The sequence below is a fragment of the Heloderma suspectum genome, chromosome 2 (assembly GCF_057233095.1).
Source record: "Heloderma suspectum isolate Gila_16-S chromosome 2, 16-S_ref, whole genome shotgun sequence".
NCBI lineage: Eukaryota > Metazoa > Chordata > Lepidosauria > Squamata > Helodermatidae > Heloderma > Heloderma suspectum.
In genome coordinates, this window is record NC_139459.1 from 103,007,651 (window position 1) to 103,030,398 (window position 22,748).

At 41.8% G+C, this 22,748-nt stretch overlaps 1 protein-coding gene across 8 annotated transcripts in view; it reads left to right on the forward strand.

Annotated features, from left to right (window-relative positions):
* The window catches only part of KANK1 (KN motif and ankyrin repeat domains 1), a 163,722-nt gene extending 143,293 nt beyond the window's left edge, over positions 1-20,429 (forward strand). For 6 of the 8 annotated variants that reach the window (XM_084834366.1, XM_084834372.1, XM_084834367.1 and 3 more), the window contains 7 exons: positions 2,616-2,840; positions 5,531-5,618; positions 12,542-12,761; positions 14,773-14,915; positions 16,262-16,462; positions 18,040-18,138; positions 19,298-20,429. In XM_084834366.1, coding sequence (XP_084690492.1) covers positions 2,616-2,840; positions 5,531-5,618; positions 12,542-12,761; positions 14,773-14,915; positions 16,262-16,462; positions 18,040-18,138; positions 19,298-19,363 — 1,042 coding nt within the window. In that variant the 3' untranslated portion in view covers positions 19,364-20,429. The remainder of the gene's footprint in view (positions 1-2,615; positions 2,841-5,530; positions 5,619-12,541; positions 12,762-14,772; positions 14,916-16,261; positions 16,463-18,039; positions 18,139-19,297) is intronic. The other 2 variants (XM_084834374.1, XM_084834373.1) reach the window with 1 other exon arrangement.
* Positions 20,430-22,748: the final 2,319 nt, after the last annotated feature.

Genomic DNA, 22,748 nt, shown 5'->3' on the forward strand with positions numbered 1-22,748 from the left:
GAAACAGAATATTGCACTACTGGTGCTGGATCAAATCTAGTGTTAGTAAAACACTAAATCTGGAGACGTCCTAATTTTATTAAACAGTGTAGTTGTATTAAATAAAATTTGTATCTTCCTCCAATGTATGCAAACTGCTGGAGTGGAGAAGAGAATAAAATTCTTTTGATAGCTTTACACTAAAGTGTGCCATCCAGCAAGTACCAAAAACCACGCAGAGATCTTATTTAGCTTTGTTGGTTCTCAGTTTTCACCAGTCTGGTTCCTCATTGGTCAGTTCCTTGTACACAAAATGCCCACAAAAAATACCTTGCAGAATAACCCATTTTCTGTTCCTCCAAATCATGTGAATACAGCCATGGATTGGATTTTCTCCAAGCACATTTATCACTTCCTGTCAAAAATAATCCACAAGTTCATTCATTCATTCATTCATTCATTACATTTCTATACTGCCCACTAGCCAAAGCTCTCTGGGCAGTTCACAACAATTAAAACTATAAATAGAAGACAAAAAATAACAATATAAAAGTTTAGAAGTTTAAAACTACAGTATAAAAATAACAATAACAACCAAATAGAACCTAGCAGCAGTGCAAAGATTTAAAATACAACAACAGATTTAAAACAGAAACTGAAAAATGAAAATGCCTGGGAAAATAAAAAGGTCTTCATCTGGCACCAAAAAGAACACAATGTAGGCACCAGGGGAACCTCTCTGGGAAGCTTATCCACAACTGGGGTGCCACAGCAGAAAAGGCCCTCTTAGTAGCCATTCATCTTACTTCCTTTGGCGGGGTATCCTGGAGAAGGATCACTAAAGATGACCTTAGGGTATGGGCAGGCGTATATGGAAAGAGACGATTCTTCAGGTAACCTGGCTCCAAGCCATTTAGGGCTTTGGATGTTAATACTAGTGCTTTGAATCAGGCCTGGAAATGGACTGGCAGCCAGCGCAGATGGAAAAGTACTGCCATGATATGATCACGTTGGCCAGTCCCTGTTAATCTTTGGTGCTAGGTTAAGACCTATATCTTTTCCCAGGCATTTGGCACCGTATGATGAGTTTTTAAATCGGTCGTGGATCTGTCTTATAGTTAGGGTTGATTACTCAAAGTTGTTTTAGATATATGTTGTCTCTGTGTATGTTTGTTTGTGTGTTTTTCATGTAAATGGTTTTTAAATTTTGTATATTCTATTTTAATGTGTTTAATCTTTGTAAACCACCCAGAGGGCTTCGGCTATGGGGCGGTATAGAAATGCAATAAAAAATAATAATCTTGCTGCCCTATTTTGGACCAGCTGATGTTTCTGAACCATTTTCAGAGGCAGCCCCACATATAATGCAGTAATCCAGACAAGAGATTGAGCCTTTAGAGGGAGCGCAACCCTCTTTAGAACAGATTGAACATCACTTTGCTGGGCAGATAAACCATCCACTAACAGTACTTCCATCTTGTCTGGATTGAGTCTAAGTCCATTGGCCCTCATCCAGAACATTACCTCATCTAGGCACTGGTTCAGAACTCCCACTGCCTCACCTGGATTTGATGAAAAGGAAATATAGAGTTGGCTTCGACATCACCACCAGCCGAACTAGCAGGGAAATCCTTCAGAGACCTTTAGAATCCAACAGAATCCATTAGCCTCTGAGGGCAGACCATTTTAATGGGTCCCTCACCCTTGCAGAGGGTAAAGGCTGTCGAGAGTCTAAATCTCAATAGGAAGTGATCCGGCCATGACAGTGGGATAGATGTTAATTCCTCCACTTTTAGATCACCATCTTCCTGTGCAGTTTAGAAAACCAAATCAAGCATGTGTCCTCCTACGTGTATTGGACCAATAACATGTTGGGACAGCCCCATGATTGTCATGGTGGCCATGAAGTCCTGAGCTGCCCTGGTTCCAATGGTCTCAGCATGGAAGTTGAGATCCCCCAGAACCATCATCCTAGGGGTCCTCAACACCAAGTCCAAGACCATGATTTGTCTCTGCTTAAGATGACCTATGAGCTTTGCTTCTAATGGACGACATCCAACATTGTGCTTGTCAAAGGGCGTTCCTGGAAGGTAACTTCCCTCCCACACCAGCCCCTAGAGGCCCCCCCCCAATGCTATAAACAATGTGACGGGCCCCTTCTGAATGGGATGGGCTGTACAGGTGGCTGAAGGGGGATGGGGGGTCTCCAAAAATCAGACAAGATGACCCCCCATGGAAGGAGGCTCCACCGTATTGTTGAGGATCCCCGCTCCCTCAGCCCCCCATGCCACAGCCCACCTCAATCAGGAGGGTCCCCTAACCCTATCTGTTGATTTTGGGGGGGGCTCTGGATGCTGCTGGGGAAAGAAGGGGCGGGAAAGTTAACTTCCTGGAACACCCTTCTGCCAGTGAGACATTGGATATTGTGCAATATAACTTTTGAACACCATGTAGAGAAGTCACAAGGCTCTTCTGGAAATGGTTGTTTCTTCCCCATAATAATAATGTGCACACAATTGAAGTCACAAAGCTAAGTGATTATTGAGTGAAAGGATTTTATGTATAGCAAGCTGCTTACTTATCACTGAATAAATATTGAATGGAGCATTGGTAGACATCATAATTTTGTCACCTAGGTATGAAACAACTTCGAGTGATGATTCTAGTTCAGAAGAAAGTTCCTCGTCGGAGTCCGATGACGAGTGCGTTGGGAATGAATATGCTCAAATTGAGGAGAACATTAGCTTGCTTGAGGTGCAAGATCAGCATGTGCAGAACAACGAAGATGTTAAGTGTGTCAGAGGTGAAGAAGTAGTGCAGGTTCAAGAGCCTGATCCTGAAAAAGTGGAAATTCGTGAGAGGTATGGTGTATCTTCTGCATCTTTAAAATGTGTATCTTGGGTAAAGTAGACCCAAATTATGACCCCATATAGCAGCCTTTCCCCAAGCTGGTGACCTCCAGATGTTTTAGACTTCACCTCCCCTCAGCCCCAGTCTGCATGGCTAATGGCCAAGAATGCTGGGAATTGTAGTCCAAACTATTTGGAATGGCACCAGTTTGGGGAAGAATGATACATAGTAATGGATCTTGACAGTGTTCGAGCTACCTACATCCTTAATTTTTTGGTCCAAGCTTAAGATTTGTCTTTACAAACCAAAAGCTATATGCTTTGACTTCCTAATCAGTTGTTTGTGTATTATTTTAATGTACACCCCAGAGTCTCTTTGTAAAAGTAAGATTGATTGTAATTCTGAACTGCAGTAGCTTTAAGGTTCCCTAATTTTAAAAACATTATTTTTCAATTTTCCAGTTGCAGCATCTGGCATTTCTATCTACTTATCCTTTATTTCTTCCCTACTCCCCATATAAGAATTGTTCTCCAATACAGTCAAGTCATTGGCCTGGATGCAGAGATGTCTTGCACTAGTGGGAAAGCATTTTTGCTTTGTGTAAGGCAGCCCTACCAAATTCCTCCAATTTCTCCATCCTGCTGCAGGGGGCTGTAGTGGGAGATAGTGGGAGAAGCCAAGAAAGCCCCATTGCACTAATGGAGTTCCACTCAATCTTCCCTTGATCCCACCCATAACTTTTTAACACCAATCATCATGTACATCAAAGCCTCTGCTTGAACCGGAATATAGAAGTTTAGCCTGACTGTTACCACAACTTGAGAAATTTAGCTTAAGAGCCCCAAGAAATATTTTGAGCTGTTTATTCTTGGTCACTCTTAAGCTGAGAAAATGGATGCTAACAATCTGTGTTGTGATATGGGGTGGAGTACACTGGGTAGAGTTAAGTTTAGCCATGGAGTATTCACATTCACTAACTTGTTCTTTTACAATCAGTACAGCTTTGGGCATTACCCAGACTAAAGAGAAGCATAGAAGCCACTGTTGCTGCCCAGCTACTATTCCTCTCCAAATATTCAGTAACTTCTACTATCTGAGGAGGTTGTACCTCCTGCAGCTCTGCTCTTGGGATACCAAATTACATTTTAATGGATGCTTGAGCTTTTGGAGTTGTTTTTGGAGGTTCATATCAGCCTATGTATCAAGGTGATGTCACTGGCTGGAGCTCCTGTTGACCAATTATGGCTCTGGAAAAGACGGTCATTGCATCTGTGTCTTGCAAAATGACTTCTCACGTCTCTGCCAACCACCCACCGATGCATTTTCTCTTTATTCTCTCTTGATCGTTGCATGCCAGTGGCACAGTAACGCCATGAACTGTTACTATTCTGTTTGTGTGTGGGGGGGAACAGTAGGATTGGTTTCTAGTGGGTCTAAAATACTATGGGTGGGGGGCATTTTTGCCATCCGTAAGTGTAGAACCGCGTAGCTGCTCCAATCCAAAATGATGTCCTTGCAAAGCGATAGGATTCTCCCTCTTCTAACACTGCATCACTTACTTCCTAATGATGTCTCCTTCTGAAGTCTGTCAGCCTAGATGCCTCAGCTAAAATCTGTAGGCTGAGAAATATTCTGAGTGAGGCCTGTTAAACCAGGGAGAGAGAACCCAAACAACGTGATTGTCAAGTTGCTGTCACAAACCCTGTTTACACCTTTATTAAACGTGAAGTTTTAAAAATAATTTTGCAGTTGTAAATCATATTAAGTGAGCATTTGAGAGTTGAGTTGGGGAGTTTGTGCTAATATGTAGTGCATGTCAATATATTTAAATAAATGAGAAAGTTGCACAATAATGGCAGAAAACAAACCTCTAACAATTCGTATTTATTTAACAAGGAGCTCTTCTTAATTGCATGCCATTTATTAAATGTTTCCATCAGGACTTTTAATAAGACTTCCACTGTTTGATTACATGGCAAAACGTAATGTATTATACAGAGTTTATAGAACCAGAGAGTTGAAAATAATACCTGATTAATCCAGTGTAATGGAAAATAGAGACCTTTATACTGCACACTTCCTTTATGAATTAGTCCATGCCAAGATTATACAATTATGGCCTGAGTGACCTGAAGTACACCTTGCCAGAGATGCTGACAGTATAACAGATATGTTTGGTAATATACACTGGAAGGGCCAGCCAGATTTCTCATTGTACTGGGGTAGGTCTGAACCCTCACAATGTTGCACAATAGCCCCTGTGTTGATTTTGTTTGGTTTCACCCCTGTATCCAGTAATGCTGGATAAGGGCTTTCCGTTGGGAAAGCTTTGCATCCAGTTGCTGATTCTGAACAGATTTACAGTGGTTGAAAGGACTGGAAAATAGCGGTGGGAAGTTGTTGCAGCAATTCATAACAATGAAAAAGCTTTTCAGAAGCTTAGGATTCAGTGCATAGCCCCCATCTCTAGGTGGGTGGGACTGTTTCCCCAACTGATCATCCTACAGGATGTGTTATGTGTTCTTGATGTAAAACCATCATGGTGCATTTCTTTCGGACAGAGAATCCCCACTGACGTTTGTTGCAAAAACAGGTTTCAACATTCAGCAGCTGATGTGGAATTTGCTACTTTCTCTTTCCCCCCAGAACTTAGATGCCAAAAGAGAGGCATGCTTAGATGATCACCATTTTCTTTTCTCAGATATGAATTGAGTGAAAAGATGCTGTCTGCATGTCATCTTCTTAAAAGCGGCATTGACGATCCAAAGGCTATGATCAGCAAAGAGATAGTAAGTCTAGTATAGTTTGGAAATTGCTTATGCCTTAATTGTTTGTCACGTAAAAAGCTGCGGTTAATATTTTTTCATCTTTTTTATTTGCAAATATGACAAAGAAAAAGAAATAACAAAATTGGTAGCTGCTTATTTCATAGGCTGTAAGTAAAAAGGAGAGCAGAAAAAACTCAGTTGCTTCACATGTTGTAGCTTCCTACATTCCTGATCAGATGATGCATGACTAGGACCATACAGGGAAAATATCCCTGAAAATAACAGAAAACTTCTTTTCTTGAGGTTATTTCTGCTGTAAAGCTAGCTGTATATATCACTTAACCCACTATGGACACTCAGGAGACCACTGTGGAATGAAGTATGCTACATTTGTGTGCTAAGATGAGGAGACATGCTGAAGCCAAGTATTTAGTCCCTTAAATTAGAGCAGTGTGGACTTATCTCTGCAGTGCTAATTTTAGTCCTTTCTGAAAAGACTTTAGTCCACTTGCCTTCCCCAACTTTGCTGTGCTGGTAGCTACTGCAGCCAAAATATAAAAATAAAATATGCATTGAATAGTCTCGCTTAAAGCCTCACAGAGTATATTCATGTTGTTTAAAAGCAGCACTGCCATTCAGATAGTTATACCATTGATCTCCTAATGTGTATGGGAGAGTACACAGCATAGGGAGTTAGAGTTCCACTTGGTTACGATAGCATGATGTTTATGTTCTGATGTGGAATGTGTTCTGCCTCTTACCAAACATAGCAATGAATGTTCTTTTCATCTTTTTTGAAGTTGGCCTGAAGTGTGCTCCTTGCTATGCAAACAAGCAGAATCAAGTTGTTTGACTAATACTGCTCTTCAGTATCATGTGTTCTGAAATAACCTGGATTGTTTTTGGACATTCTGGAAAGCTTTTTTTCAGATTTGATTATGGCACCTTTTAATGAGAAACTGTTGTGTATGTACAGATAAACACTATAATGATGGAGGTGATGGTGATGAGCACTTGTTATTATTATTAAAATCAGTCCTTTTGCCTTGTAGGTTCTCAAGGCAGTGTACAATACCAACATTAAAACTTCACATAAAATCCAAAAAACAAAACCATACAATAAAATTTGCAAGCAGTATTAAAATTAAAGAGGGGCAAAACATTAAACATTAAAAGTTTGATGGAACAGGACAGTTTTTACTGCCTGTCTAAAGCAAAGCAATGAAGGAACTGATCTTGTCTCCCTTAGGAGGGAGTTCCACAATTGGGGTGCTGCTACTGAAAAGGCCCTGAGTACCCACAAGCTCACCTGTCTGGTGGAACATACAGTCAGGGCCAGAAATCGTGGAACAAGGATAACTGTTTTGGCAGTTGACCTCTGTACACCACCACATTGAAGTTGAAAGGAAACACACCCAGATGGGAGAGAAGTCAGGACTTTCAGCTGTAATTCAAGGGGTTTGACACAAGTGGGGCACTAACCATTCAGGAAGTACAGCCAGTGGCATACACCCCCCCCATCGTTGGTGGCTCATAAGTAATGGAACAAATGGCTGACAAGCAGCTGCATGGCCAGGTGTGGCCTGTTTCCTGGGTACCCCATGACCAATCAAGCAGATAAAAGGCTGGAGATGGTTCTGAGTGTTACATTTGCATTTGGTAGCTGTTCACTGGAACTCCCAACATGAGGTCCAAAGAGGTGTCCATGCGAGTGAAGGAGGCCATCATTAGGCTGAGGAAACAAAATAAACCCATCAGAGGGATAGCAAAAACATTGGAGTGGCCAATACAACAGTTTGGAACATCCTGAAAAAGAAGGAATTAACTGGCAAGCTCAGCAACAGCAAAAGGCCTGGAAGACCACAGAAGACAACTAAAGTGGATGACCGCAGAATTCTGCTCATGGTGAAGAGGAACCCTTTCACAACATCTAGCAAGATCAAGAACGCTCTTGAGGAGGTAGGCATGTCATTGTCAACATCTACAGTCAAGAGACGGCTTTATGAATGTAAATACAGAGGCTTCACAACAAGGTGCAAAGCACTGGTAACGCTCAAGAACAGAAAGGCCAGATTAGCCTTTGCCAGCAAACACCTAAAAAAGCCTGCCCAGTTCTGGAATAAGATTCTTTGGACTGATGAAACCAAGATTAACTCGTACCAGAATGATGGGAAGAGAAAAGTATGGAGCAGGAAAGGAACAGCTCATGATCCAAAGCATACCACATCATCTGTCAAACATGGTGGAGGCAGTGTTATGGCATGGGCATGTATGGCTGCCAATGGAGCCGGGTCACTGGTGTTTATTGATGTCCTGACCTCTGATAAAAGCAGTAGGATGAATTCTGAAGTGTATAGGGCTATACTTTCTGCTCACATTCAGCCGAATGCTGCCAAACTGATAGGACGCCGCTTCATATTGCAGATGGATCATGACCAAAAACATACAGCAAAAGCTACCCAAGAATTTCTCAAGGCAAAGAAGTGGGATGTTCTTCAATGGCCAAGTCAGTCACCTGATCTCAACCCAATAGAACATGCTTTTCACTTACTGAAGACAAGACTGAAGGCAGAAAGACCCACAAACAAGCAGCAGCTGAAGGCAGCTGCCTGCAGTAAAGGCCTGGCAAAGCATCTCGAGGGAGGAAACTCAGCATTTGGTCATGCCCATGGGTTCCAGACTTCAGGCAGTCATTGACTGCAAAGGATTTTCATCCAGGTATTAAAGACAATCCTTAAGTTTGAAATTATGTCGGTTTGTTCCATTACTTATGAGCCACTAACGATGGGTGTGTGTGTATGCCACTGGCTGTACTTCCTGAGTGCCCCACTTTTGTCACACCCCTTGAATTACAGCTGAAAGTCCTGACTTCACTCCCATCTGGGTGTGTTTCCTTTCAACTTTAATGTGGTGGTGTGCAGACTCCAACTGCCAAAACAGTTATCCTTGTTCCGATATTTCTGGCCCTGACTGTATAATAAGGACTATGATGATGATCAGAGGCAACATAGAGACAGATAATACTATTGGAGTCATTGTTACCATTGAGAATTGGGGGGTCTCTGAAAAGAAAGCTCAGTGTGTCTGTCTAATCCTGAGTCAGGCAGATCTCATGGGTTAAGGATATGTCATACACAGGTATGTTTGCACTGTCAGTTACCTTGTTTCTGTGTTATGCAGTGTTGGCTCATATTACTTACAGCACACTTGAGCTTGTGCTCTATCCACTGCTTCTGTACAGGGTGTATCCATACATACGCTGAAGCAGCTGAGCAGCCTCTAGAGATGTATGGTTGTGGTTTTTATTGTTCTTCTAGGTCCTCTCCATAAATATACTTCTTCTGCTTGCAAAAGAGATACTGGCTGGTTTCACACAACACAACAACCCACACTCAAGGTTTAGAGTAGGTTGTTGTCCAACTGTGAATTGTTGTTGAAATGTGAATCGTTGTATTGTGTGAACTCAGTTATACTAACAAACCATGGTTTGCTAACTACGAACAACCCATGGAGAGAACCCATGGTTATTGTTGGGTTGCGAACTGTAGGTTATTCATGGTTAACAAACTATGGTTTGTTAGTGTGGCTGGGTTTATGTAACACAGCAGCTCACATTTCACCACCCTGTGGTTCAGTGATAACCCACACTCAGCCATACTCAACCTTGAGTGTGGGTTGTTGTGTTGTGTTAACCCAGTCACTGTGTTGACACAGAGAGAGAGAGAGAGAGAACATGCTTTCCCCCACCCCCCTTTTTTCATCTATTTATTATTTATTTTAAAAGCTTATATCCCATTTATTTCCCAGAGAGGTAACGCAAGGCACTGAACAAACAAAATCAGCAATATTTAAAACAATCACTTCTCAGCCCTGACTCACACAACTATCTTAAAAACCCAGATTAATAGAACAACAATTTGAAAGAACAGTGGTTGACTATAAGCCGCCCCCTCCCAGCCCAAGAGTTATTCAAACATTTAATCAAATGCCACCTTAGAAGCAAGTGTTTACATTTCACCTAAAACAGTAGTGTTGGCACCTGACAGATCTCTGTTGGCAAAGTATTCCAAAGGTTAACCTAGGCACTTTGAATTGAATTCAGAAACAAGCTGGCAGCCAGTGCAATTTGATTAAAATAGGCATAACATGGTCAAAATGCGTAGCTCCCACCAGCAACCTATCTGTTACATTTTGCACCAGTTTCAGTTTCTGAATGCTTTTCAAAGGCAGTCCCACGTAGAACACATTACAGTAGTCTGTGTTGGTAGTAACTAGGACATAACGACTGTGGCAAAGTACACCTTTGTCAGGAATGGTTGAGGCTAGTCACCCAGAGCTGGAAAAAGATGCTGCTCGCAACCAGTGCCACCCACACATCTAGTCAGAGTGCCAAATCAAAGACTCCAAACTACGAGTCTTTCAGAGGGAGTTGTAACCCCATCCAAGACAGGTGGAACCCCTAATTCCAAATCACGTAATCCTTCTACCAACAATATTTCCATCTTCTCGGGATTATGTTTCAGCTTGTTTTGCCCCACCCAGTGACTCACAGCTACCAGACAGTGGTTCAGTATGTCTACTGCCTCTGTAGGATCAGATAAAAATGAGAGATAGAACTGGGTGTCATCCGCATAATGATGACTGTGCAGCACAAATCTCCAGATGACATCCCCCAGAGATTTCATGTAGATTAGTGGTGGGGGATTTGTGGCGTTCCAGATGTTGTTGGACTACAACTGCCACCATCCCTGACTCTTGGTCATGATGGCTGGGTTGGTGGGAGTTGGAGTCCATCAACATCTGGAGGGCCACAGGTTTCCTACTCCTGATGTAGATGTTGAATAGCATGGGACACAATATGGAACCCTGCAGAACCCCATAGGTAGGGATGTACAAAAAGTTTGTTTCAGTTTGCAAATCATCAGAACTTGCTCCATTTGCAACCCAGAATACAAACAGGAGTGCAGTTGTTGAAAAATGCTCGCACATCCCCAAGCTTCTGATTGCATTCAAAAAATTCATTTAAAAAAATGCATACTTTAAAATGCATATTTCTTTAAAAGGTACACATTTTCACACTTTAGTCAATGGGGGAAAGTGTGCACTTTAAAAAAATGTGCACAGAAAAGTACACTTTTCCTGTTTGAACTAAAAGGAAAACAGGTCACAAATGAAAATGGAAGCAAGGCAAAATGAGCTTTGAAGTTGAGTTTGGAGAATCACAAAGAGCTCAGGCAACCCTGGTTCTCCCATCCCTAGAGGGACGGAGGTCAAGAGGAGGAGCAGTAATCCTCCAGCACCACCTTCTGGGTCCTGTCAGTAATGAATGGAGCCAGCTCAGTACAGTTACCACCCATCCACTTGAGACAGCCCAGGAGGATACCATGGTCAATGGTATTGAATGCCACTGAGAGATCCAGGAGAATCAACTGGGTCAGTCACCAGCACGCTGTAATCAGAATGTCCATGAGCACATTTGGTTCAAAACTGTTTCCGGAGGGAGGTAAAGCCCCATTAAAGTGCTCAGTGCGCTTTGCATACAATGAAGCGTGCTCCTAAAACACTAGAGAAACATAACAAATTAAACTAAAGAAGTAGATATGAGTTTCAATGGGGAAAAAAACAGAAGTTTTTGATATGTGAAGGCGTAGGATATTTTGTCTACTTTTGATTTCAAGAAGAGACTGGTTTTCCTTTCATTTTGGTATGGGACTGAAATCTTCTATATATATAAAAGTCAAAAATTCTGTGTGGGCTTGTGGGTTTGTGGCTGGCTGCAGGGCCATCTTTCATTCTATTGGTCTCTCTCCCATTCACTCTGACTTCCTTCACCTTGGATTGGCTGGCCGCCATTTGTTCCCTCCCCTTTACTCATGGTTTCTTTTCTGTGCAGAGCATTTAGTTTCTCTCCCCTCTTCCTGCAATATCCAGCAAGCAAGCAAGTTAGTGTTAAATATCTTTACCCCTTTCAATGCCAGATGTATCTGTTAGTAGTGCGTGATTAACACTAATGTGAAATGTGGTGCGGTGTGTATTCACCTGTCTGAGGGGCTGGGATGACACAGTGGAGTCTCCAGACTTGGGGCTTTATTCATAAAAGAGTGAACTGGGGGGAACTGAGAAGGCAATTGCAAAATGAAGGGCAAAATAGCGGAGTTGTACGTGTGGCTGAATTGAAGATTTTTGGGTTTGTGTGTTGGTTGCTGGCTGCAGGGCCGTCTGCAAGACAGGGCATAAGGGGGAGCTGCCCTGGGCCTAATCACACTGCAGGGGCCACTGAGCCTGCTATTTGGGCCCTAGAGTTGCTGCCACTTTTAGTTCACATTCTGACTTGCTGGAGTGTATGACAGGAGTCACTGGGTTACATTATTACTTTGTTTATACTTTCCCTCACTAACAAGTATACCCTCTCAATCATGGTACAGGCCAGGTTTCTGATTTCAGCTACCAGCCATACTGTTGGCCATCTTTCATTCTTTTGGCCTCTCTCCCATTCGCTCTGACTTCCTTCACCTTGGATTGGCTGGCTGCCGTTTGTTCCCTTTACTCATGGCTTTTTTTCTGACTGTGGAGAGCATTTAGTTTCTCTCCCCTGTTCCTGCAATATCCAGCAAGGAAGCCTCTGCTGAACATTTTAATAGTGGTATGAGATTCGGTGTGGATTATATTGTAGTAGTACTTACAGATTCAGTCTCTTGCATTTTTAGTAATGTTTTTTATTTAATCTGCTCATTATAATTGTTGTGCTTTTTTAATCAAGTCTGGTGGATTCCACTTTTCACCTTGCTTATGGGGCCTTTCCTAGAAGCATAAACCTACCTCAATGTGTTTCTAACAAATAGTGCCTATGACAAAATTACATCCCGGGCAATGCCGGGTATATCAGCTAGTCACTTATAAATAGAACATCTCTTTGAAAGTGTGTGTGTGTGTGCTTTTGGCAGCGATTTTGTTTAAACACCATCCAGCACGAGTGGTTTCGTGTTTCGAGCCAAAAGTCGGCTGTTCCTGCAATGGTTGGGGACTACATCGCTGCTTTTGAAGAGGTTTCTCCTGCAGTCCTTAGACACGTCATCAACATGGCAGATGGAAATGGCAACACAGCTCTCCATTACAGCGTCTCCCACTCTAACTTTGAAATTGTGAAACTGCTTTTAGATGCAAGTAAGTTGGCTGTTCTGATTTTTGTGTGTGCCCATCTCCAGCAGAATGTTAGCTTAACTTCTGGGATACCACAGTGCAACAGTGCACACATGTTTAATATTTCTGTCTTTGTGTAGCCTTCTCCCTTCTGCAGCCATCTTCTTAGACATTGTCTGGTCTCTAGCATCCATGTTGCTCCTATCTTCTTCATTCCCAGGAAACAGCTTCACATAACCACTTCCTGAAGCCACCTGACCCTTCCTTGCAGTTTTGGCTTGGAATACTAGAGCTCTCATTAGTTGATGAATAGTGCTTTTGCAGGGGTTGCATTTGAAAAATGCCCTTTGTCACTTTGGATACAATCAGATGAGCTCTTAATAAAATAAATAGCCCAGACACTTGTTTTCAGAGTGTCTGTATGAGACAAAATTGCCATCTCTGGACATAAAGGGGCCTAATTTATTTCATTTTTATTTATCTGAGCTCTGAGCACCTGTGCCTTGATAGGGGGAACTCTTAGGTTCAAAATCTTTTACATCACCTTACAGGATTATTTCCCATATATGAACCAGCAGACTGCTGGATACTTCAGTGATGAGGGGCATATTGAATTAAAATGGAGATTACTTTAACTACTGTTATTTCAAGGCATAATACATAGTATTTTTTTTTTTTACTTCAATGTTAAATAGACTTTCACTTTTACTACTTTAATGTTTTGTTGGTAACTGAACATCTTAAGGATATGGTCTGCAGTGGAAACTGGGTTATAGCTGTGGTTCACAGTTCACTGCGAATAATAATACAATACAGCAATAATGCAATATGGCAATGGAACCAATTACCTAGGGAGGTAGTGGGCTCTCCCACGCTGGAGGCATTCAAGATGAAGCTAGACAGCCATCTGTCAGGAATGCTTTGACTTGGATTCCTGCATTGAGTAAGGTGTTGGACTCCATGGTCTTGTAGACCCCTTCCAACCCTACTATTCTATGATTCTATGATAATGGGATGTATCCAGTTGATGGCCCTCTGTTGATAGAAGCCTCTTTGATCCAGTGCAGGCTTCTAACAGCGGAACAGAAGGGAGGCAATTTTGGCTATTCCTTCTCCCCCCTGCAGCCAATTAGCTTAATCAGCTACTGTTACTTTAGGGAGGAGGGTATATGCTTTTCCTTCCCACCCAGTGTCCATTCTTGTCATAATGTCACTTTGTACATTCTTATCTTGGAGATAGCAGCCATTTCATTTTGAAGTTTGGTGCTGCTTTTTTTTACTTTGCTGGACATCTTATAGAAGTATGTGGGTTCCTTCCATCCAAGTATATTTTTTAATTAGCAGATAAGTACATCCCAGATCTACTAGATAGCAAATTAGTAAGCCCAGTGGTGGGCTCCTTTCAAGGACTCTTGGGAAAAGAAGTGATGAACAAAAGCAGTAGCTTCCTTGGTTTCTGGCTGTTCCTCAAAGGAATTAAATACATTTGGTCTCAAACACATACTATTTAGTGAAAGAAGCCATTTAACTGGCAAATCATGCCTGAAAGCTTTAGAAATGTAAAAAGTGTTGCTAAAGTATTTATGTAGTGGCGTAAAAGACAAATATAAAGGGGATAATGATGTAATATTTCAGCCAATATTTCACTGTTTTGTATGATGCTTCCCTCTGTAATTCTGAGGCTTTCCCACTACATACCTGAAATTCTGGCCAGAAGCTGGTACTGTCTGCAGTTCTGTTGATATAATTTTTAAACAATTGCCTTCAAGTGTCTTAACAATTGCATGAAATATGGCTTTGTGCCCTCTTTTGAGCAGTCCTGTCATGCATACAATAAAGAGAGAGTTGTTTTCTTTACTTGGCTCAAGAACCACCCCTGCCCCTCTTTTCCCCCTTGCAAGTTCTTCTGAATTATCTTCATTATGTAAGCAATTGCTGCACTTCCAAAAGACTGCTCTAATAACAGTTTATTCAGTTGTTTTGCACAATTGCTGATTCTAGGCTTCTCAACTTTCTCTCATCTATCCCTCTGCAGATGTCTGCAACGTAAATCACCAGAACAAGGCTGGTTATACCCCCATTATGCTGGCTGCTCTTGCAGCTGTAGAGGCTGAGAAAGACATGAGAATAGTGGAAGAGCTCTTTGCCTGTGGAGACGTGAATGCTAAAGCCAGTCAGGTTGGTAGTACTGTGTTCAGCTTCCATCATCCAAAGCAATGATAGACATTCAGAGAAAATTGAGATTCTGTGTTGCTTTCTGGTGTGGTCTGATGGCTAGCGGACATGCTCCACCTTGATCCATTTCCACCACCCTTCACTAGGTGACTTTGAACAAACTTCTTTTTTACCTTAGTGCCCCATTTTTAGATTTTAAAAAATGGCAGGAGCAATTTCCTGACCTATGTATATTGCTGGTAAATTGTGATGACCTGACACTAGTTTAGAACACTTAAAATTATAATTTAACTATTAGCAAATTCTGTGTGTTGTAGGAAGTGCCAGAAACTAACCAGCCCCTCTTTTGAAAGACTGATATATATATAGAGAGAGATGTATGTTTTTAATTATTGCTTTTAAAACAGAACTTTGATGAAAGGTGTGAGCATTAAATGCAAATTCCCTTCACTGTTTCAAAACGTGTTGGAGGGGAAAGGGAAATAACTATAACTAGTGAAATTGTTCATAGGTAAATTACTGCTTAAATTTGTGCTTCACCTTTTTGTGTTTATACTATTGGAGTTGGAGCTTCCACTGCTAAAACAATTCTAAGGGCAAGGAAAATGTAATGTCCTGTGGGGCCTCTCTGGAAGTGCCCTCACTACGTTCTATTCAAACATGCCTATTTCTCTCCAGGGCTGAACTCTGAACAAAACAGTTGTGCAAGTTGAAATCAAAAGCCAGCCATGCACAGCGATGATTGGCTGATGCCTATGTTATCACCAAGAAGCCTTCTTCAATCCTCATTTTGTATTTTAAAACAAGTTTTTCTTCAATGAGGTGACCAATGAAGAGACACACATAAGCATTCATATAATGCTTTTTATTTTTAAAAGTAGATTGCCTGTCTGAGGAGGGGGAAGACTGGCTGAGCCAGCATTTGATTTGCATGTCTAGTATGTCAGTTGCAAAGTTCAGTGGAAGTCGTGCTCACCCCATGATGAGCAATTTGATATTTCTTCACCCTAATAGGTTCAGATTTAAGAGAGGAAAAAACCCATTGACCTTCTTATTCTGTATGTGTGCATACAGATCAGCATTCCTTAACCTGGTGCCCTCCAGATGTGTTGGAATGCAATGGCCATAATTCCCAGCCAGCTTAACCACACTAGCTGGGAATTATGGGAGTTGCAGTCCAACACATCTGGACAGTGCCAGGTTGGAGAAGACTGATGTAGATGCTGGTACTCTGTTGTGTTGGACTATATGTAATAATTAATAGACTTCAGTCTCGGTAGGACTCATGGTATGGGTATACCCAGAGAATGGGTAGTGGGTATAATTTGTGTTCTTATGCATGCGTGCAGGCTGGCCAGACTGCTCTGATGCTCGCCGTGAGCCATGGGCGAATAGATATGGTGAAAGCGCTGCTGGCTTGTGGTGCAGATGTCAACATCCAGGATGATGAGGGCTCCACTGCTTTGATGTGTGCTAGCGAGCATGGACACGTTGAGATCGTCAAACTTTTGCTGGCTCAGTCTGGATGTAATGGCACCCTGCAGGACAATGTGAGTTACTCCCACAGACTGTCGCTACTTCATCAAATTCCGGATTCATTGGCTGAAATCTTCCTTAGGATAGAACAGGGAGTTCAGGGAATTGGCATAGTTTTAGAGCTGTGCAAAATCTAGCTGGCATTAAAATGCCCAGCTTCTGCTTAGGTGTAATTACACAGATATGGCTAATGTTAGTAGAAGAGCTACTGGGAGAGACAGTGTTCTTACTGTCTAACTTAGGTTCGAATGGGTTTGGTGGGTTAGTCACAGTGGCATACCACCTGTTCTAGTTATCTCTTAGTCTGGGAACTGAGGCATAATGCCTAAATGTGTACACATGCTGGGTTAGTATACTAATATCGGGTTGTAGTCAATATTAGTCTAACTTAAGTCTCATTTATTTTAATAGGTCTGCTCTGACTAGGACTAACATTGGATACAACCCATTGTTCGTAACTGCAGTTTCACCCCATCCTTTCCTGATGGACTTCATTAACTGTTCACTTAGTTTGACAGATTCCATACAGTAACTGTATTATTGGCCATTTCAAATGTATCATACTTGGGTGTCAGTAAAAAGGCAATTCTAATATTGGTTGCAGTCCTGCTCTTAAGTTATGCACACTTAAGTGCCATATTGCACAGCTCAAATCTGGATCTGCCAGTCCTTGCTCCTTGATTATAGTGCATGTATGATATTCATTTGTATGTCGCATTCAGACTTTGTATACTTTACACACTTAAAAATGTGAAGTATACACCTAAAACCGTGATGAAAGAAGAAGCCTTTAATTGCTCTGGGTTTTTGAGGTCTTATTTTGTATGCAGCTCTGCCTGAGATCAGTGCCACTATCTGTTTATGTGCTTTGATTACTAATGTTACTCTTGAAAAGGAAAGGCTTTTAAAGAAGAGCAGGGGTAGGATTAGGAGCTGGCAAACACTGACGCAAACAGCCCAAGGAATGTTTACTGTGGCTGAAATAAAGGTAAATCCTTAAGAATTTAATGTCAACAGTGTCCTCCTTCAGTGGAGCACTAAATACATTCTGCCATACTGTAATTCTGAAAGCAGTAGTCTTTGTTTTTTTGTGTCAGATTACACATGTAGGAAAATCATAGATTTAAAGAAAAACTTGCTGTTTGGGAGCATTTGAATTAAGAATGTAGTTAATTTAATGGGAGCTATCACAACTAATTCTCGTATTTGATTAATTTTTTGTCTCCTGTCCACATTTCTCCCCCTTTCACTTTCCTGAGTGATATAATTTTCTTTTCCCTGAAACAAAGTCACAGAAATATTTGCAGTGTTCTTTGGATAATGGTATGCTCAGCAATAATCCGACTCCCTTGTTGAGAGAAATTATGAGGCCCCTGACAATTGAATTGCCTCATAAAACAGAAGCACAACGCTTGTCACTTAATTATAATAAGTGAAATGTTTTTTTAAAAATGGATTCTGTACTCTTTTGGCTGGCTGAATAACAGGACCTGCATTTCAGTACCTTTTAGTATCGCAAGGCTGTTGTGTGTGTTTTAAGAGTTCTAGATAGGCATGGGGGCTTTACTTCTCTTTTCCTCTCTCCCCCAAGGATGGCAGCACAGCACTTTCAATAGCCCTTGAAGCAGGCCACAAGGATATTGCTGTTCTTCTCTATGCTCATGTAAACTTCTCCAAAACCCAGTCCCCGGTGAGTTATATTCCACACATTGTTTTGGGGGTTGTGTGGCCAGGATTGTTGAGAGGATTTCTGGGTTTTGGATCTAATGTGAGTCGGTGTCCCTCCCCAAGTTTAGAAACTGACCAGTGATGGCCTTGGTGTGTATCCTTCACTTTAGCCTTCTCCCTGCTGTCACTGTACCCCTCACAACTCTTCAGCATTTCTGCTTGTGATGTCTTGAATTTATCTGCCACATTTGCTAGAACTTACATTTAACTCAAGGGTCCCAAAACATTTTGGATCATTGACCACATTTGGACTGTTGAATACCATGGGCACTCTCACAAAATGGCTGCTGTGATGGAGTTGCCCATTCATAATATGGCTGCCATGGAGGTCATGACTAGTCACAAGACACCCAATTCCCAGAAGGCAAACTGGTGAGGCCAAAAGAAAAATAACTTGCCCAAAAACGAAGTAGAAGGCTGAGTTCCAAAACACAACCCTGTTCTTTTGAACCCACAGTTTTCTGCTCCAGCACTCATTTTGCAAAAGGCAAATTGGTGAGGCCCAGATGTGGTGCCCAAAAGCATTCGTGGAAATAAAGATGGTGCTGGAGGCTAACACTTTGCTTTGCAGCATGCCAACCTCCCAGCTATTTTTCAATATTTTTTAATACATAAAAATTAGGAGGAGCAAGAAGCCTGATGGGCAGCAAGAGAAGTGTCTGTGGGCACATTGGTGCCCACAAGCATCACAGTGGGGACCCCAGCATTAACTTGTTTGCAGAAAATCAGAAGCATGAGGAAGGTGTGTCCCCACTTAGCCCTATGTTGGACCCTCTTGTCTCCAGGGTGGAGTTTATGTGGCTCTCCAATCCAGGTTACTTCAATCCTGTTTCTTTTTGCTGCAGAAATACATCATTGTTCCCGCCCCTCACTTGTTTTCTTTTCCTCTTCCCACACTTCTGGCAGTTTGAGCTTCATTTGGGAGACATGTCCTATAGTCACCCTCTCATGAAAGCATTTGCTGTGTGTTTCAATGCTTCAGGCTTGTACTATATAGTTGGTGGATCTGCACTGATCCTCAGTTCAATAGGAGTATTCAAGTAAGCTGATGGGGTCAATGGCTTTCTGCAGAAGATTAATTATTTCCCATCTTTAACAGTCCTCTGCTTTTTCTTTTCCAGGGCACTCCGAGGCTTGGAAGGAAGCCATCTCCTAGTCCTACCCATAGAGGCCCATTTGATTGCTAATGCACAAATATTTGTAAACTCTAATGTCACCTCTCCTAAGCTGCTAGTGGTTACTGTTTTACAGTGACAGATATTGAATGTAATTGTCCTGTGCCTGAGCACACCAGCAAACTGAAAGCAGATGCCTAGAGCTAAAGATAGAGAAACGTTGACAAGAGAAGGGCCAGGATGGCATCCTTGCTAAGAATGTAACTTAGGGTTGGCATTGACGGTGTGGCTGACAGGATCTTACAGGTTTACAGCCAGTCGAAGGAAATGGACAGCATGGCAAGTTGTTGGATGCAAGCCTTGCAGTATGGGGACAGTTGCCATAAAGGAGTATTTATGTGCAGTCTCCATGTGGCACTGGTAGCCTTTTCAGTCCTCCTTTTGCTCATCTTTTCAGCCTCCAGGAAATGGCATAAAGTCTTTGCTGTTGAATATATCCTTCTGTTACCTTACGTAGTTTTAAGCTATCTGTCCAGTTACAGTTGTCCTCCCCCTTCCCCTGACAAATCTTTTTGGCTTTTTTTAAAGGCATGTTCTTTACAGATATTTATATTTGCTAAGATTGGAATTGTTTGTTGGCAAGAACCCTTTTATAAACGTCATTCCAAAATGGTTTTGAGTCTTGTTTTAATGCTTATTTTAAACATAAAAAGTGGCAATTGCTTATGTGGTTTGCTCTTTGGAATGTCAGCGGGTGGTTGAGGGCGTAATGATGGAAGACATTAAGATGGCTTGACAATATGGCCTGAAACTTGTTAATAAATTGTTGCTGCCGATTTGTATAGCTTTTATATAAAAGATTTAAGTCAGTATTTTGACACTTTTTATTCCATCGTAATTAAAATAATACTTTACACATAATTGTTACTAGATTTTTATTAAATGTCATCGACATGATCCCTGATACATGATGGAAGATGTTCATCCTTATTGGAATCAAATGTAGTTCTGGGCACATATATATGGAATGCTTATTTCCCTGTCATGTTCACTTCAGTCATATGCATTTAAATGTTTGAAGTGCCTTAGACTCTTGCCATATTTTCAAAATAAAAATTCGATGTTATTTTATTCCTACTTTTTGTTGTGTTTTGTGGAACTCGAGAAGCAAGGATATTGGGGTGCTTTTCACTTCCCTTAGGGCACAATCCTATGAGGATAATTGGCTGCCTCCGAACTCAGAGGCGGCCAACTATCCAATGCAGTGTGGGCAGAGCACGGAGGGGATCCTCCCCTCTGCGCTGGTTGTCTTGCATTTACAGCTATACAGCCAATCCTGGCTGTCTAGCCAGGGTGTGTTAGAGTGGGGGAGAAGAGGCCAGACAGCGCACAGGGAGTATCATAACGGTGCTTCCACAGTCTCCTCCCTGCCCCAGGAACGCCCCCTTTTTGCCCCCTCTATGCTGCTCTTACGAGTGCAGAGTTAAGGACAAACCGCGCCACCTATGAGTCAGGTTTCTGGGAACCGAAACTCGAAGCGGGGAGTCAGGTTTCTGGGAACTGAGCTCGGAGCCCTGGCTCTGAGCTCGGTTCCCAGAAACTGAAAAATCCTATGACCATTTAGAAGCTGTCTAGTGGCTGTAGGATTGTGCCCTTAGTTTTTCATGTGTATTAACCTGTAGCACACTTATTACATCTCCATTGCCCTTGGGTGCTAGAAACTTGAATTTAAAGGAAATATAAATAAAACATGCCTCCATGTTCTAGGAGGGTGTGCCATAGAACCTCTGTGGTGTCACTTTTCTGGAAAGGAGAATTAACTGCTGATTAAAAATAAAAGCTTTTCTTTGCAGTAACCCGAGTTAATTTTAATATACTTTTAGCAGCCCTTAACTGCCCTTTAGGGGGGCAGCACTAGAGAAGGGTGGGGGAAAGAGGCAGAGGATCAAAATGTTACTCAAAACTGTCGATACATAGTTCAAAACACTTTGATAATGTACAGTACTCCTGAACACCTAACATGTATAACATATACACATTACAATGAATGAAAAATACTGAAGAAAGTAAGTAATGTCTGATGTCAACTGAGGACAATCAGAAAATTGTCATAAAAATATATTCAATTTTAGTCACAGGTATGTCATTTTGATTGTAATAGAATTGACCGGTTCACTCTTACCCAGAACTATTTTAGGCAATTACAAATATTAAAGTACCGTATTGGTTGTTTTTTTTTAAAAAAACAAAACAAGGTGTAATGGCAAAAAAAACCCCACCTTGAAATAGAATACTCAAATAAGTTTCAAGTACCTCCATATAAGACTTAAATAGTTAGGCCCTCTTGTGCTTGTTGCTAAGAGAATAAAACCAACTTATGGGTGGGGTGGGGAGAGATCTGCCACATCCAAAGCTCTGCCAGTTCATGGTGGCTACTGTGGGTGAAGGACAGGGTTTTGCTGTTTTTTTAAACATTCTCCCTCCTACTGAAAGGAATGGAAGGGGATTAACTACACTGGTTCCAGTGCGGGTATAGTTATGGGGCTTGTTTGGGGGTACATGGGGGGAACACGGGGGCCTTGGATCTTCCAGAACCACTGCTTCTGATATGCCCCCGGAATGCTCCATTGTTAGCTACTGTGTGACTCCCAAGATGCTGTTTATATCTTTCCTTATTTTTGGTTTGCTCAAACATAACAAAACATGGGACTGTAGTAATGATGCTGCCAGGCCACAGCAGTTGTTTTTCTAAAAAGTTTTTAATCTTATACACAAGGCAATGGCAGGGAGCACATAGAGCTGCTTTCTGCAACAAAGACCATGTACGTATAAATGCTTCTATATGAGCATAAACCCATTACATTTAATATAAAAGAAAACACAAACGGAATGCCCCAGCTAAGTGGCAAAAAAAGGGGAGAAAAGTATTTGCTCACAAGAATCTTAATGTTTTCGGGTTGAACTACACACTTTGAAAAGCTATGAAAAGAAAAGCGGTGTCTTTTTGTTTCAATCAAAATTAAGCAAAGGGTACCCAATCTGGATCAGGACCCTAATGTGGGGGTAGTGGGGCTTTAACCCTTTGTCCCCCAACCTGTAATGTACATTGCCAAAAGCAAAAACTGGGATTCATTCAGACAAATGGCAGCATAAATTGCAGGCAAAGGTGGTGGTCGCCAGTCCCAGTCAAGACTGTAGTGCTGGTTGGGGCAAAGGGTTAAAGCCCCTTATCACCCCATACCCTGGGGTCCCAGTCTGGATCAGGTCTCCACTGCTTAATTTTGAGTAAATGCTGCTAGCTACATCTTTAAATGTGTTTACTGTTGACCTATTAAAGCAATTCTGTAATCTTATTGCATGGAGAGAGTCTATGGCTCAGTGGCAGAGCATATGCTTTGCATGCAGACAGTCCCAGGTTCAGTGCCCAACATCTCCAAGCAGGGCTGGAAAAATTCCT